Source organism: Malania oleifera, chromosome 4, assembly GCF_029873635.1.
Source record: "Malania oleifera isolate guangnan ecotype guangnan chromosome 4, ASM2987363v1, whole genome shotgun sequence".
Lineage (NCBI taxonomy): Eukaryota > Viridiplantae > Streptophyta > Magnoliopsida > Santalales > Ximeniaceae > Malania > Malania oleifera.
Window position 1 is genome coordinate 25,743,071 of NC_080420.1, and position 19,010 is coordinate 25,762,080.

The window sequence follows — 19,010 nt, forward strand, 5'->3', positions numbered from 1 at the left end:
GGTTGTAATGGCCCTGCTAGTCTCTGATGTTCAGCCTTCACTTGCTGACATGTAAGGCACTCCTCCACGAATTGGGCAATTTCTCTCTTCATATTATTCCACCAGAAAGATCCCCGCAGATCCTTATACATCTTAGTGCTTCCTGGATGCACTATATAAAGTGAGTGATGTGCCTCTTCCATAATTGTCCTTTTAATCTCAACATCATTGGTTACACATAACCTCGTATAAAACCTCAACACCCTATCGTCTGGGATGTTAAAATCCGCCCTCAGTCCACTCTGTACTTTATCCATAATTTTCACCAACTCTGCATCTTTCATCTGAGCGGTTTTAATTCTTTCCAGCAAGGTCTGTTGGATTACGAAACTAGCAATGAACGCCTGGTGATTTCCTTCCACTATCTCGTCACCAAATCTTTCTAGATCCATCCTAATTTGATGTTGAGCTACCACTACTGATACTGATGTACTCATTGACTTCTGACTCAAAGCATCAATTACCACATTAGCTTTACCTAGGTGGTAAGTGATTATACAATAATAGTCCTTTATTAGTTCAAGTCATCCCCTCTATCTCATATTCAGTTCCTTCTACGTGAAAAAGTACTTGAGGCTTTTATGATTCGTAAAGATCTTGCACCTTCCACCATATAGGTAGTGCCTCCAGATTTTCAATGCAAACACCACTGCCACAAATTCCAAATCATGCATGGAATAATTCTTCTCATACTCCCTGAGTTGACGAGAAGCATATATGATGACCTCCCCCTATTCCATTAAAACACACCCAAGCCTTTTCTAAGACGCATCAGTGTAAATTACGAATCCACTATCTCCTGATGGAATAGTCAGTATTGGTGCAGTGATGAGTCGCTGCTTTAATTCTTGGAAGCTTTGTTCACATTCATCTGTCCACTCATATTTCACATTCTTCCTTGTTAATCTTACCAGATGACTCGATAGTTCAGAAAACCCTTCCACGAATCATTGATAGTACCCTACCATACCTAAGAACCTTCTGATCTCACGAACATTCTTCGATCTCGCCCAATCCACTACCACCTTTATCCTACTCGGGTCCATAGAAATACCACCCCAGAAATCACGTACCCTAAGAATGCAACTTTTTCTAGCTAGAAATCACTTTTCTTGAATTTAGCATAAAGTTTCCTTTCTCTTAGCACCTGAAGTACCAACCTTAGATGAGTCTCATGCTCCTCGGGACTCCTCGAATAAATCAAAATATCATTGATAAACACCACCACAAACTGATCCAGATATTTATGGAAAACCCTGTTCATCAGGTCCATAAATGCAGCAGGAGTATTAGTCTAACTGAATGGCATAACCAAGAACTCATAATGGTCATACCTGGTTCGGAAAGCATTCTTTGGAACATCCTCTGATTTTATTTTCACCTAATGATACCAGGATCAGAGGTCGATCTTAGAGTAGGCATGTGTTCCCTAGAGTTGGTCAAATAAATCATCTATATGGGAAAGTGGATACTTGTTCTTAATTGTCACCTTATTTATTTCTTGGTAATCAATACACATTCTCATCGACCCATCTTTCTTTTTCACAAACAGAACTGGTGCGCCCCAAGGTGACACACTGGGTCTGATGAATCTTTTATCCAGCAACTCCTGTAACTATTATTTCAATTCCTTCAATTTTGTGAGAGCCATTATGTATGGAGCCTTAGAGGTTGGAATCGTTCCTGGTGGTAGGTCGATAGCGAACTCCACCTCACGTTCAGGAGGCAACCAAGGCAAATCCTCCAAAAATACATTAAGGAATTTTCTTACTATTAGGATATCCTCAAGTTTTAATTCTCCCTCTAGTGTTTCCTTCACACAAGCTAGGTACCCCTGACATCCATCCAAGAGTAGCCTTTTTGCCTGAATAGCCAACACTATTTGTGGTGAGGCGCGCACGAATGGCCCAACAAATTTGTACTCCTACTCCCTTGGAGGTTTGAACACCACTTCTTTCTTGTAACAGTCTACAATGGCATAATTGGAGGCTAGCCAGTCCATTCCAAGAATTACATCAAATTCGTGCATGTCAAATACCACTAAATTGGCGGGTAGCATCTTACCCTGAATACAAATCGGATAGTCTTTAAGCACTTTTCTACACACCACTACTATTCCCATCGGTGTGACTACAAATAATTCGGCATCTAATAGCTGAGTTTCTACCCCACATAGTTTAATATACCCCAGAGATATAAAAGAATGCGTTGCTCTTGAATCAAATAACACAACAGTTTTATTTTGAAAACATAATATAGTACCTGTCACTACGTCACCAGCATTCTTTACATCCCTCGGAGTAAGAGAATAAACCCACGCCTGGGTAGTGTTCCTCTGTTGGTTACCTCAAGATGCCTGATTGCTTCCTCAAAATTGACTAAAAGTGGATACACTACTTGGTGGCGCATGATAGTATCGTGCAATGTGACTGGATCTACAGCACCGATGGCAGATCACCGCTCTAACCCGGCATTTCCCCCAATGCCTCTTATAACACTTAGGACAAGGAGGGCATGATAGATTACCCGGATCAGCAAGTGGGTAGTTCTGTCCCCCAAAGTTCCACCCAATCTCTACCACGACTTGTCGAGTTGACGCATGTAGCATGGAAGAGGAACCACTGCCATCCTCATTGGAAGTCCCCAGGTCACTACTTCCTCTAGCATTTGTGTTGCCCTCACTAGGGTCCATCATAAAGATAAGACAGAAACTAATCGTAGAATCCTATATCATAACACGACTGGTGCAATCATCTAACTAAAAAACTATAAAATGTACTATATCCTCATACTAAAATACTTAGGCTTTCGCCTTAGGAACTTCCCTCGCACCAACAAACCAATTTAAAGTCCATGCTCCTAATTTAAGGTTCAGTCTCACCACTCAGAAACAAAATTGGCGATGGTTTGTCATAGCTGTCCTGAAATTGTCGTCTTAGGAAAATCATAGAAGACCGTCAAGGGATTTCTGCCTCCAGGCTGCAAGACAAAACCTGAAATTCCAATTTACCCTCCAATAATGACTTACTAAAATCATAATCTACCTATTCCTACCCTGATCATAATTCATACCTATACTCTAGTATTCTTATACGCTAATGTCTGCAAAACCTAGCAACCTAGGTGCTCTGATACCACACTTGTAACGCCCCAAACCCCGTGGGGCCTAGAGTACTATTCTCTAGGCATATATCACTGATACCATAAATCATTATAACGAATCAAACCAAATATGGGGTACCAAGTACACCTGTCCATAACTCAATTTAAAATCATGCACCGAAAAATATTTTAAACCTAAAAAACTATACCAGAGTTCTAAACCATCACCATTACATCAGTATTCCCCAAAAACAATATTACATTCCAAAATATACAAAAGTACATATATATATATATATATATATATATATATATATATATATACCGATCAGTGTCACACAAAAACTTACTTTAAACAAAACTATCTAAGACCCATCCTGGAACTCTCTAAGCTTGGTTTCTTGTATTTCCTAAAATGTTAAAATTATTGGGGTGAGACATCTCTCAGTAAGACGGAATAGATTATCATCAGTGTGTGGCAGATGAGTTTTTTTACATAAGCAAAATATAACCATTAATTTAACTTTAAATGAAATAGCATTTGAAATTTGTACTCATGCCTATATAATTGAAAATAAATACTTTCTTCTCAAAACATGGTTTGGCTCAATAAATTTCTCTTTTTACATGAACCTACATATATGCATAAAAGAACCTCCCTGACTGGACAATCATATAACATAATGTATTAATCCCACATAATCAAATTATGCGGTCTGAAGAATGGACCTAACAATCTGGTTGGCTGACCACTTATAGGTCAACATAACATGCTTGAAGTACGATTTGCCTACCTTAACCTGGTCCAGACTCTAGGGGGGCATCCTGCTCTTCTCAGACCAAATCGACTATCTAATTACCAACATTCTCAAAATAGTGTGGTTGCACTGATAATTTCACTAGCTACGGTACTGAGTTTCCTTTACATATCTGGTCCATCAGGGTTCTTATACCATATAATGCAATTTATATAATAAAATCAATAACATGATCTTATTTCTACAATTTGGTATAAAACTGTCATATTCACAAATCAGTATAAAACCTGTCATATTCATAAATCAGTATACAACCATCATATCATAAATCCACATCATTCTCAACATTTCATGAGATCAGTATAAAATAATATCTTTCACTATAAAATACCATAACTTTGTTGTATATCATCATAAAATACTCTAACAGGGTATTTATACAGTAACATAATCATTTCTTATGCCACACAATTTGAGTGATAATTCATGATATACTAACTGCCAAGGTAAAAATATATTTTGGTGAAAAATAAAGGTATAATCATCTTTAGGGTTTACTTTAGTCAAAATACCAGTTTTGTAGGGGGGGGGGAAAGAAGAGAGGATTACCCTACTCACTTTAGTTTTTCCCAAATACGTATATAATAAGTAAAACCAGCATTTTCATACGCTGATTCATTCAGTAAATCATATACAGTATTCCTGTAATCCCATATTTCTTTTTAATTGGTTAAATTTCTAAAATAACCGACATAATCTATTCCCCTTACTTTAGCCCTGGAGTAATGCCTATAATGTCCAAACGAAGAAATCACTCCAGTTAAAGTGTTGAGGAGCCGAGTTAGGACCCAGATGTGATGTTCGTTTTTTGATTTGGTAGAGAAATAGCCGAGAAATTATGAGAGAGAAGAGAGAGTGAAGAAAGAGAAAGCTTACGACCAAGAGGGTTCTCTCTCCGTGAATTGAAGTCAATTTCACTTTCTCAATGTTCAGGAAGTTAAGATTTCCTTTACATATACATACATTTTCGGTCGACTTGGCTTTTAAATTAAGTCTAAAAATCTAGCATCAGTCAACCGAAGGCTTTGTTTTTTCCCCGATTTTGACCCTAACCAATTTAAACCTTTTTTTATGATTTAGTTCTTAAGAAAAAGTTTTTCGGTGAAGTGTGTTGGTCCCTAGAGTCTATCTCCATATCATACAGATGCATGCATTATTACAGACCAGATATGAAAACTAAATGCATTTACAAATTGAAACGTATGTCTTCTTCTTCTTCTTCTTTGCTCTCCTGTCTTTATGGAATATGCCAGATAATATCGCTCTTTAAGTTCCTCTGGCATCCATTTTCCCTTGATCTTATGTGTGATCTAAAATACGTACCTATTCACACACTTAAAAGCACACATAAGATACAAGTGCTTTGTTAGTATCAAAACAGGGATCATACTCAAAAAGTCAACAAAAACCCTGAATTTGGAAGAGGTAACAAACGCACTGCTGGGTTTTCATCAAAGAAAGAAGGCCATCGATGAAATTTCAGATGGTGAAGGGTAACCATAAACAAGGGAGAAACAAATTTTGGAGTCACAGTCCGAGAAGAAGAATGACATAAGGTGATTTAAGTGTAAGAAAATTAGGCACATAAAATCGGAGTGTCCAGAGTGGAAGAAGGGGAATGTAAAAAAATCAAGAGGGTTCGTCAAAATCTGCAAATGTAGTGGAAAAAGGAGACTCAAGGAGCAGTGAAGGTGATATGCTTTCTATTTCATCGGATTCAGAACACCTCACGGATTCTTGGATCCTAGATTCAGGATGTTCTTATCACATGACACCGAATAGAAATTGGTTCAACACCTACAAGTTAGTAAATTCTGGTTCTGTTCTAATGGGAAATGCTGCTTCATGCAAAATTATTGGAATAAGTAATGTCATAATTAAAATGTATGATGGTGTTGTGAGAACTTTATGTGATCTAAGTCATGTGCCGGATCTAAGGAAGAATGTGATTTCATTAGGCACTTTAGATTGTAATGGGTATAGTCAAGTCTGTAAGTGGAATGATTAAGGTGTGTGAAGAAGACTTGATGGTGATAAAGGGACATAAATTAGTGAGAAATATCTATACACTACAGGGTACCACAGTTATAGGTGGAGTTGCAGCTGTAGAATTTGAGTCGGATAACAATGTTTTGTGGCATTTGTGGTTAGGGCATATGGATAACTACATTTGTTCAGATGTTTGGGAACTAGTGATGGTAGCATCACAGGATACACATATGTACTTCATGAGTTTATCATGAAAGGTCTTGGTATACTTCATGCGACATAAGTTAGAGATGTTTTCCAGGTTTAACTTGTGACTGAGGTGGAAAACCAGACCGGGAGAGAGATCCTCAAGTCAGACTATGGAATTGAGTACGCTAGTGTTGGAGTTTTGTGAGTAGCATGGAAGTTTGTATGTAGGGCTTGTAAGGAACTTCTTAGTAAAGTCGGTGAGTATGGTGTGTTTCTCAATTAACTGATCGCCAACGGTATCACTGGATAAGAAAGTTGCAAGAGAGGTGTCGATAGGTAATGTGGTAAATTACTCTATTTTGAGAGTGTTTGAGGGTTTAGCCATGCATGTTTCTAGTGAGGTGAGATCTAAGCTTGGTGAAATTTCTAGACAACACATCTTTCTAGGGTATAAGAAATGTGGGTTCAAGCTATGTGATCCAATTGAAAATAAGGTGGTGATCAGTGGAGACATGGTTTTGGTGAGAAAGCCATGATGCAGCGTACTTAGGTAAATAAAGAGAAACAGGTGCCAAAAAACTACAGCAGCAATGAGCATGTGATGTAGGTAGAGTTACATACTTAGGGTAGAGATGACATTGTTCATAATGCAAGGAGTTATAGCTCGTGAGACCAGCAAGATCACAATGCACCTAGACACACTATCAGGCCACCATTCATGTATAAATTTGATGATCTAGTGTTTTATACATTCATTACTACTAGTAAGGTTCCTACTATTTTTCAAGATGCGGTGCATAGAAAAATGAAAAATAGATGGATAAGTGTTATGGTAGAGGAAATGAAGTTATTGCATAAGAATTAGATGTGAGAGTTGGTGGAGCTTTTAGAAGGGAAGAGAGTGATAGGATGCAAGTGAGTGATGTATCTGTTATTTTATGTGGATAATATGTTATTTGTTGGGAAGGCTTTGACTGAGGCTAATCAGTTGGGAACTCTGTTGAGAAAAGATTTTGACATGAAGGTTTTGGGTATGGCCAGGAAGAGTCTTGGGTTGGAGATTCACAAGGACAGAGATGCAGGGAGATTGGAGTTATCTCAGAGTGGCTTTATGGACAGAACTACAGGGAAATTGTGGTTGTCTCAGGGTGGTTTTATGGAAAATCAATGTAAATTGTCTACCGCTTTGTACCCAAGGATGGACAATGATGTTCGGGATATGTCAAAGGTTCCCTATGATGGTGCACTGGGGTGTTTCGGTAGGAAAGATAGTGATTCGTCATTTGTGAGATTAGATGACAGGAGGTCTACAACAGAGTATGTGTTTACTATTGTGGGAAGGCCTATTTGTTGGAAGTCCATGGTACAGTCTCAGGTTGCATTATCTATAGCTGAGTCGAGGTTTTTGGCAGAAGCCGAAGCTACCAAGGAAGCATTGTGGCTTACTGGTCAGGAATGCTGACTGGTAGGAGGAAACCGTCGACAATTTTCCTGTAACCGTCGACGGTTCTGAACCTATTACATCAACTGTTTTCTATTGGTATTAAACCATCGATGGTACCTCCGCAAACCATCAAGGGTTTGGCTTAGTTACTCAGCGTTTGTTTTCAAATTTTGAATTGGGACGTTAGACAGGTTGGGTTTTGGAGGGAAAGCCTCTGAGAAACTTATACATACATGTTGTACTATGTAGCACATAGTTTTTGGACACAAGATAGTAAGAATTACATTGTCGATTGCTCTCGTGGATGTAGGTATTGCCGAACCACGTAATTCTTTGTGTCATTATTATTGCTTTCATTATAATTTGTGTGATTGTTGTTCTATATATTTTACTGATGATGCTCATTTGTAAGATCATTTTATTTCGCTATGCATTCAATTTTCACAACATTTTCACTTATTGGTATGAAATTAGGTGTTTGGCCGGAATCAAAGAGTTTTAGTGAAGATGGAATAGGACCTGTTCCATCGAGGTGGAAAGGAGATTGTCAAAATGAAAATGACCCTACATTTCAATGCAATAGGTAAGTTCCTTCGATTGTTAGGTAGCCTAAACTAATCATTTCTCTAAAACAACATTAACCTCTAAGAAAATACAAAAAAAAAAAAAAACTTAGCAAAATGAAAAGAATCAAAAAATCCAAAAAATGTGTAAGTTGAAACAATAAATATGTTTGTGCTCTAAAATAATCTAATTGCAATTTTAAACTATAAAATTGATCTATGAGTTCAACATTTTTTGCAAGGATCGTTTGGGATATATACCTCAATTTTGGGTTACATGTTTATGTCAAAGATAAGAGCTTCTTTCTAGGTTGTAAAGAGAAGAGTAATATTGTAGCTCTTATGTTTAAGACATTTAGGACCTTGCAACTTTTGGGATCCACTTATAGAAAAATAATTTTCTAGAAAAAATGCTTAATAGAAAAAGTATTCATCTCTTAGTAGTTTGAGATTCTAAGATTATTTATTATAAATATTTTTTAAAATAAGTACCTTTTTTATAAAAAAAAAATACTTTTTTAAAAAATACTTGTTAAACTAAAAATAAATAAAAATAAGGAGTTTGGAAAAGTATTTTTAAAATAAGTACTTATTTAAGTGTGAATCAAATGCCACTTATTGGCACAAATACTCAAAATAAGTACTTTTCTCAAAAAAGAAAAAAGTGCTTATTTTTTAAGACGCTCCAAACATGGGCTAACTTGGTTTATGCCATTTGACTGTTTAAGCTTGCTTAGTTTTTTTTTTTTATATATCTCAATATATGTTATTGAGTTCAATTGAGTGTGTAATCCAATTTTCCCTCTTCCCTCCTAAAAAGTTCCAGACACAAAATAGGAGTTAGACATTATAAATAATTTTCTATTACAGTATTTCAAAGCATCATTAATACTTGAAAATAGCACTAAGAATGACTTTTGGTTAGAAATGTGTAAAATTTTAAGTCACAAAAATTGCTGCATTTTAAGTGGTAATATTTATAAAATGGCACTTAGAATGAATATTTGTGTTAAATGTTTTTTTTTAATATGACTGAAAACTATTTATTTGAAAATATGGACCTCATTTGTATTGTGAATGTTGAAACAAACAAATGTCACTTACTTTAAATATGCTAATTGTCTACGCATCCCAAATCAGGGTTAGTTAGGTTGGACTGCCTCAACTTGAATGGCAAATTGAGAGAGCATAGTTCAGATTAAGGGTTTTTAAGAGCTCAAAAAAGTCGCTACTGACTTATTATTTCTTAGATGTAGTTTAATTAATACTAATTTTTTGGCCTCTAAGCTAAACCTAGGTCCAAAACCAGTTGTTTTGGTTTGCATAATCATAATAAGGTTTAGGAGTATGGTTATGCAAGGAAAATGTATCAATGCTTCCTATACACCCATCCTAACAAATGGTATTCGATTAACCTACGATTACCTTATGTATTTAATCAATCAAGACTCAAGAATCTTTCATATTTCTTTGATTTACTATTTTTATATTAGATAGTCTCATCATTACAAAGGCTACTTCACCTCTAGAATCTCAAAAGGATGTTGTTGCCCCACGTCTAGGTTTTGCTATCGAATTATTTGGTAGTCTTTTAATGAAAACTAGCCAAACAAAAGGCCAAATATAAAGATTACCCAAGCAATCTCCCCTTACATATTTAGGATTAATGATATTTTTCCATCTCAAATTTGTGTCTTTTAGTTACCGAGGATTACGGGCATCGACATGCACATGCTCATGCAAGAAAATGAATCATGTAAGGCACACATGATTTTAGAAAAATGATGCAAACATTTATTTTTTGACTCTTTACATCATAGCAACCTAATATACTTAATTAAGCACATTATCCATGACACACTTATATTTACATATAGACATGGCCAACCTTTAAACTCCATCACACACATTAGCGCACACATTTATTATCCATACATACTCATATTCATGCATAAACCTAATCACAAACACATGCATGCCCTAACATTGTCCTATTCATGTATGCCATTATACACATCTATTCACAAACATAACCACATATGTCTATCCATGCATTAACAAGAACACATATGAACATGCATACTCACATATGCATTCAAAAATTCATGCACACAAGCAAATAAGATTGTGTCCATGCATACGTACACATGAATACTCACATCTAACATGTCTACCAATGTTCATACACATGCACATGTATTTTCTACAAACCTACATGTTTACATGTATCCATGACCTTACATATGTACACTTCCCTATGCATGCATATCTTGACACGCTCATGAATTTATGATTTATGATTCATGATTTTACACATACTTATTTCCACGTACACATTAATTAATGCATTCGCGTCTATCATATGCATGGACAAGCCTACACATATACATCTATCCACATCACACATTAGCACATTTATGCTTGTCTTCATGCATGAACACTCATATTTTCATGTTTCTACACCCTCACATTCATTCACACTATGTACCTATGCATGCATACACGTGCACCTACATTAACTCGTGCATGCACTAACACCAGCACATGCTCGCCTGCAGGCCTAATACTGGCATGCATTCATTACACTACACATGTTCACCTATATGCTCACCATGCATATACCTACTCATTCATACTCGTACTCACATGCACATATATGACACGTTCTTATATATACTTGCATGGATGCATTCGTGTGTCATTGCATATTCAAACAGTCACATGCATTTTCACACACATGTGCACCTATACCATCTTCATGTTCATGCATGTTTGTATTTACACAAATACACTCATATATCCACTAACAGCACACGCATAAGCACTAACATGCATATACATATACAAAATGTACACACACACGCACACCTTGTATTGTTGTAATATAGAAATTCAACTCATACTATAACCCACATGCACATATATTCATCAATCACATACCCATCCATGATCCTGCACAACCACGCACACACTCGCTCACTAGTCACTATATGCACCACTAATAGGGATAGATAGATAAATAGATAGATAGTAGAGAGAGAGAGAGAGAGAGAGAGAGAGAGAGAGAGAGAGAGAGAGAGAGAGAGAGAGAGAGAGAGAGAGAGAGAGAGAGAGCTATGTTCACTGGATTGTGAAAGAGAGGAGGGAGAAAAGGTAGAAAATGGTGGCCAAGCAAAGTTGCCAAAAAGGATTGCAAGGGCTGGAAGGGAAAAAGGAGAAGATAGACTCATTAATGATAGACTCATTAATCCTCCCTTTTTCCATTGTTCTTTGCAAGTTTAAATAGGGAATAGGGTATGGGTAATGGCCAAGAGATGAGGTCTTAGTCCAAGGGATATTGATGAGGAGAAGGTCATATGGTAGTTGTGGTTGGTGAGGCAATCCTAGACCAATTAACTTGATCTTTGCATGAAAAAGGGTGGGTTGGGGAGAGGAAAAGATGAAAAGGAGAGAAGACCAAGGTAATTGGGGCTCTAGGGTGCGATAAGGGGATTAGGGGAGGCCAGATGAGTTGACTTGCCGCTAATTCCAAAACAGCTAATGGCAAGTGGTTGGGTATGCATAAGGAGAGAAGATATATATATATATAAAAACGACAAGTGGGAGGCAAAAAGTATTTTGACCTCCCCCTTTTTTAGTTTTTTTTAACCAACTTAAACAAAATAGTGTCGTCTTGGCTTAGATGCATGGGGACATGCACCTACACATGGAAAACCATGTGTGACGCACGTGAATTTTTTATTCTTTCAATTTTATTTTTTTGAATTTTATTATTCTTTCCCTTTTTTTAATACATTTTTTACCATTCTTATTTCAATTTTTTATCTTTTTTTATCGTCAAGAAAATGGGGTGTCAACATTAATTTCATAAAATGAGATTAGTGTATTATAAATTTTAAATGGCAATCTGATTCTATGGAAGTGTAATTTTAGGATAAAATATCAATAACGTCACCACTTAGAGAAAAAAAGGAAATCATGACTATTAATTTAAATTTAGTTATGAAAGAATATCAAACAGAATAACATGTTAAAAACATGAGCAGCGGAAAAATTTGTACCTCCGTCCATTGTGCTTGACTTGTAAATATACTACTAGGAGCTACTTCAATCTCTAGAAAAGAGAACTATAATTTTATGAAGTGTCTTCTAGTCTTTACCTTATACTTAATGGGATAGATTAATGGAATGCACAGGCCCTTTTATAGGCAAAACTAGGGATCCTTCACATAACTCTTATGACTTTTGAGCTCTCTTATTAGTTTCATCCATCACGAAACAAATATGAAGAGTTTGTAACTTTATCACTAATAAGACTATTAATTCATGCACTCATTGGATAAATAACCACCAAGTGCACTTAGCGTGGAATGTTAACAATCACAACTATCACTTAATGTGGTTAATGGAACCATAAAATAAAAGTGAAATGTAACGCCCCGAACCCGCCAAGTGGGGCCCAGGGTGTCATAAGTTACATTTACGGATCTCCGATACCATAAATATCATCCAAGCAGCAGAATGTAATTAAACATCCCCAAATAAAATATTAGAGTACTAATTTATACAACCCAAAAAGATGTATCCTTCTATCCATATTACATAACTAGAAAATAAAATAATCAAAATACATTTGAGTTCTACAACTACTCACTCTAAGTTAAACTATCACCCCACTCTGGAGCTTGCTAGGCTTGATCACAAGACGGTCCTGAAAAATAAGTTGTATGATGGGGTGAGACACCTCTCAGTAAGGATGGAATAAATTATCATCAGTGTGTGGCCAATGAGTTTAGTGTATACAAAATATAACCATTTGTTAATCAACAACAGCAACTGTTAATACATTTATAGACTATACTCACACATACGTCATTATTTAAAAGCAAGAGTTCCCGAGAATTGGGGAGATTACAAGCCCATAACATGTAACGCCCCTTTGCTCTGATACCTTATCTAACCTCGCCCATTTAGCTTTGGCGTGGCTACAACTGATACCTATCAGGGCACTCGCCTTACTCAGCAAGCTCTCGGGCGGAGAGTTTACTTCACCCCAACCACACGTAGTACCACATTATAAATTACATTTAATACTTTACTATAAATGACTTTCACATGCAAACTATAACTCACCTATATAAATATTATAAACTATAAGCTGTTAATACTTTTGCAACTAGAAGTTGTGTACTATAAATACTTTTGCAACTATACTCTTTGAATTGTAACCTCTAGAATACTCTACTCTGTTATACTCTGTTTTCATATGCTCTGTGTGACACCCTGATTTTTCATACCATTTTTTTTATATAATAATTAACAACAATAAACAATCATCTATCACATCCCAAACTTTGATATTATATCAACAAGACCCGACCCAAAGTGGGGTACTGGGTAATCAGTTCATCATATATACACATTCCTAACAGCAGAAGTCAACATTTACATACCATTTCGAATACAAATACCAGAGTACTATGTATCTATACATACACATATGCATCTCCAAAACTCCACAAAATACCCCAGTGGATTTCACATAACACACTCTCCAACTCAAAACACTTACCCTATCTATCAGGGTACTAGCTCCCCTCTATCTCGGAGCTCTATCTACTGGTCTGTCTCGATTTCCTGAAAAGTTTAGATATCGGGGTGGGACATCTCTCAGTAAGTCGAAATAAATTATTTACAATGTGTGGTTGTATGAATTTAGTTATGTAATAATATACTTACTCTAGTGATTACGTCATCTGATAAGATATACCGATTTGAACTCATAATCATATAGATATATAACATAGTCTTATAAGCTTTAATTCCATTTCTCAAACTTATACACATGCAAGAAATATTTATCAACGAAAGTTCCAGAGGATGGGGGAGATTACACGCCCATACATGCAACGCCCCTCTACTCTGATATCGTTTGTAATCTCGCCCAAATAGTTCTGGTGCAGCTACTATTGATACTTACACTCACCTTACTCAGTAAGCCTTCAGACGGAGATTTTCACTTTACCTTAATTATTTATGTAATTAAACTCACACTCTTTCATTTCTCATATTCATTTCACATTCTAGCTCATGAGTGTCAATGGTATCCCATCATTGTATTGTCTGTAACTCATGGCTGCCTTGAGGATATTCTTCACGTCATGCTTCCCCCCATGATTAGGGTTGTGCAGCCTGAAGGCTGGGTCTAAACTGCGGTTGGCCTACCCAGTTAGATCAAAACAATGAAAGTACCCGTATGTAGTATGATTGGCCTGCACACTCCTGGTCCGGACACCAGGTGGCAAAACTACCCTTCTCACTGACACAATCGACTGTCATGCCCCACTTTCCATGAGACCGTATGGTTGCACTTATCATCCCACTAGCAACAGTACTGTGCTTTTAGAAATACTCCATTCCATCAGGGTTCTTATTTACATATTTCCATATTCACATTTTCGTATTCACAGTGCAATATTCACATTTCAGTATACGCAATGCAGAATTCACATTACAATATTCACATTTCAGTGTTCACATTTCAGTATGTTGATACATTTCATCACATCAGTAATATTCTCATCATTTTCTGCTTCATTTTATCATTCCAGTTCATATTTCATCTTATATCAGTATATAGCTCAATTCAATATTTTTGTACCAACATATCTTATATCACGTATAACATAATTTCAAATAAAACACATTTGTATCTCACATTTTATCATATCACTGTAAAAACATATCGGTATAACATGTTTCATCATTTCCAGTAAAAGCCATTTTTGCATATCACGTTTCATCATTTCTATAAAAACATATCTTTATTTCTCATATTTTCATTTCGGTATCATCATATCAATATATCTCATACTCTCATTTCTTTCCATTCCAAAACATATGTGTATTTATTCCATTTTATCACAATTCTAGTATAAAATATTATTCACGTTCCTCATGCCACACTATTTCGTCTGATATTCACGATACAATATTTACAGGGAAAATATCATAATTTTCTTTTCACATAATTACTCAACCAGTAATTTTAAAAATAACTGTTATAATTTATTTCTCTTACCTGACTTACTGAGAGGCCTGCTAAAATACCCAATCCCACACCCACAGCGTTCAAAACTCAAAACCTTGAAATTCACATTTCCCCCAAATCAATCAATTCAATTCCCAGAATAATAATTATTTTTAATATTTCCTAGACCCACACACTCCCAATACTAATTAAACTTTTAAAAATAATTAACGCATGTAATTCCACTATCCTCACCCTAGCCTAGGAGTGGGGCCTAGGAAATCCAAATTAAAAATCTGCTCTAATTAAAATGACAAGGATTAGAGTTAGGACCCCGTGGTGGTGTCCGATCGTCGATTTGGCTAAAGATTTAAAGAAAAATTGAGGAGAGAATGAGAGTTTACCTTACCTCAGGAGTGGTGCCTACGACGCTTTAATCACGAATCCATTCCGATTAAAGTGTTGGTGGCTAAGATAGGAACTCAGTGGTATTTTCTATTTTTCGATCAGGGCTCGTTGGGTCGAGGAAATTGAGGAAAGAGAAAAGGAGGGATGGAGGAGAGAGAGGAGAGGCGAGAGAGCTAGAGAGACGGAGCGAGAATGTTGCCTGAGAGCTCTCAGGATTTGATTTCCTGAAGGATCTTCCTTTAGGTTATCTTTTTATATACTTATATTACTTTAACAATAATAATATTATATTAATATTATATATATATATATATATATATATCTTATTATATTATTTATTTATTTAATTTCATTAATTAATTAATTAATTAATATTTTTATTTTATTTTACTTTTTACATTTCTATGCACACAACTTTTGGGGTTATTACACTCTGTTTTCATATACTCTACTTTATTATAGTCTGGTTAAATCTACAAATATGAATATAAGAACTCATCCCGAATGAATAAACGGCATGCTTCCCCCATGACTGGTTGTGCGGCCCGTAGGCTGAACTAACCCTAGCCGGCCTGCCACCAGGTTAAGTCAACTATACTTCATCTTTTCTAGTACGATTAGCCTTCCTATGCTGGTCTAGACTCTAGGGGGAACTCTACACTTCACTAGCCCAATCGACTATTCAATACCAACACTCTCCTCGAGACGTGTGGTTGCACTCTACTCTTCATTACTGTAGTTACGGTACCGAGTGTGCTATGGTCCATCGGAGTTCTTAAACCATACATTGCAATTTTAACAATAATAATACTTTATGCTTTACTTGCTTTTCCACAATTTCAAAAATAGTATAATACCCACACATTTCAGTATATCAATATATCTTACTAAAAACTCATAACTTTAATTAAACAATAATATTATTTCTCATGCAACACGACTTGAGTGTTTCTTATAATTATATAAATTATTGGAAAACCAGTTGTTCTATTTTCAATATTTGTTTTACCGAAAACACAGGTTTAATCATCTCCACAATATATCTAACTCAAAATATGTATTTAATAGGAAAACGGAGATAACCAACCCTACTTACTTTAATTCTTTCACAAAATATATATAATAAATCAAACCAATAATTTTAACCGGTCAAATCATTCAGAAAATCTACTACAATAATCCAGAAATCAAATACTTTAATTCAATCAGTTCAACTTTAAAATAACAATTATTATAAAATCCCTAGGCTCACAAACACTAATTTAATTAATTCATAATAATAATAATAATAATAATCCAAAATCAAATTTCCATATGCCATAATATTTAGAAAAACGTGTATATAATTCCTATAATCTCATATTACAATTTAATTGGTTAAAGTATAAAAAAACCTGATATATTTTATTCCCTTTACCTTAACCCAGGAGTGGTGTCTACGACGCTTCTACGACAAATTCACTCCGGTTAAAATGTTGGTGGTCAAATTAGGAATTCAAGAGTATTTTTCATTCTTCAATTGGAGCACGATTCGCCGAAGAAAATTAAGGAGAGAGAGAGAGAGAGAGAGAATAGAGACGTGAAAATCTCTCTGGATCTCAAGAACAAAAGTGTTTCTAAAGCTTCACTTACATATATATATATATATACACACACACACACATATATAACATATAATCATTATTATATTATATTAATATTATATATATATATGTCATATTATTTATGTAATGAATTCAATTTAATAATATTTATTTAATTTTTTTTTTTTTTTGGCCGAGTTACTACATTCTCCCCTCCTTATAAGAATTTCATTCTCGAAATTTGCTAATCAGTCCTTTCACCTAACATTCAAATCCTCAATTTAAACATCAAACACCCAACTTGACCTCAAATCGTCAAATCACAACACCTAAATTACCGAAATTCTCTTTCAGAGGCTTATCCGCATAAATCAACCAACCTAACATTTGAGTTCTAATTTCAAGTTCTAGTCTCTCTGCTCGGAAATATCAATGTCGATGGATTTACCATGATTTTCTGAAACTCGCGACTAATTCAAAAAATCACAGAAGACCATAAAGGGGTTTCTGCCTCCAGGCCACTAAACAAAACTCAAAATTTCCTACCAGTATCCTAAGCTATCCATTTCTATCCTCATCCTAACTTAAACCTATACTCTAGTATTAATCCGTCCTAGAGTCTGCAGAACCTAACAACTTAAAACTCTGATACCACTTGTAACGCCCCGAACCCACTAAGTAGGGCCCAGGGTGTCATGAGTTATATTCACAGATCTCTGATACTATAAATATCATCCAAGCAGTGGAATATAATTAAACATCCTCAAATAAAATACTAGAATGCTAATTTATACAACCCAAAAAGATATATCCTTCTATCCATATTATATAACCAGAAAATAAAATAAACAAAATACATTTGAGTTCTACAACCACTCACTCTAAGCTATACTATCACCCAACTTTGGAGCTCGCTAGGCTCGATCATGAGACAATCCTGAAAAATAAGTTGTATGATGGGGTAAGACAACTCTCAGTAAGGATGGAATAAATTATCATTAGTGTGTGGCCAATGAGTTTAGTGTATACAAAATATAACCACTTGTTAATCAACAACAACAACTGTTAATACATTTATAGACTATACTCACATATACATCATTATTTAAAAGCAAGAGTTCCCGAGAATTGGGGAGATTATAAGTCCATAACATATAATGCCCATTTGCTTTTATACCTTATGTAACCTTACCCATTTAGTTTGGTTGTGGCTACAACTGATACCTATCAGGGCACTCGCCTTACTCAACAAGCTCTCGGGCAGAGAGTTTACTTCGCCCCAATCACACGTAGTACCACATTATAAATTACATTTAATACTTTGCTATAAATAACTTTCACATACAAACTATAACTCACACCTATATAAATATTATTAACTGTAAGCTGTTAATACTTTTGCAACTATAAGTTGTGTACTATAAATGCTTTGCAACTATACTTTGTGAATTGTAATCCCTCGAATACTCTGCTCTGTTATACTTTGTTTTCATATGCTCTGTTTTCACATACTCTACTCTATTATACTCTAGTTAAATCTACAAATATGAATATAAGAACTGAAAGGGGAATAAACAAACATGCGGAAATTCCTAGAACACAAAACCTGTGAGAAACAAGATAGAGACAAGCACACGCCAAAGAAAATAATGACACGCATGCATAAAACAATACTTACGTGGTTCGGTAATTTTGCCTATGTCCACAGAGTTGCAGGGATTTCACCATTATCAGGGAAGTATATAGAGTGCAGCAATCACAGAGTTTCTCTCACTCTCAACAAGGAAGAAACAATGTGCACACACCCTAAACACCAAAGCAAACACCTTTAGATCATGCACACAA

General features: G+C 35.5%; 1 protein-coding gene across 1 annotated transcript in view; it reads left to right on the forward strand.

Annotated features, from left to right (window-relative positions):
• The window catches only part of LOC131153733 (subtilisin-like protease SBT5.3), a 62,487-nt gene that overhangs the window by 35,431 nt on the left and 8,046 nt on the right, over window positions 1-19,010 (forward strand). The window contains exon 8 of the mRNA XM_058106179.1: window positions 8,056-8,164. Within this exon, the coding sequence (XP_057962162.1) occupies window positions 8,056-8,164 (109 nt within the window). The remainder of the gene's footprint in view (window positions 1-8,055; window positions 8,165-19,010) is intronic.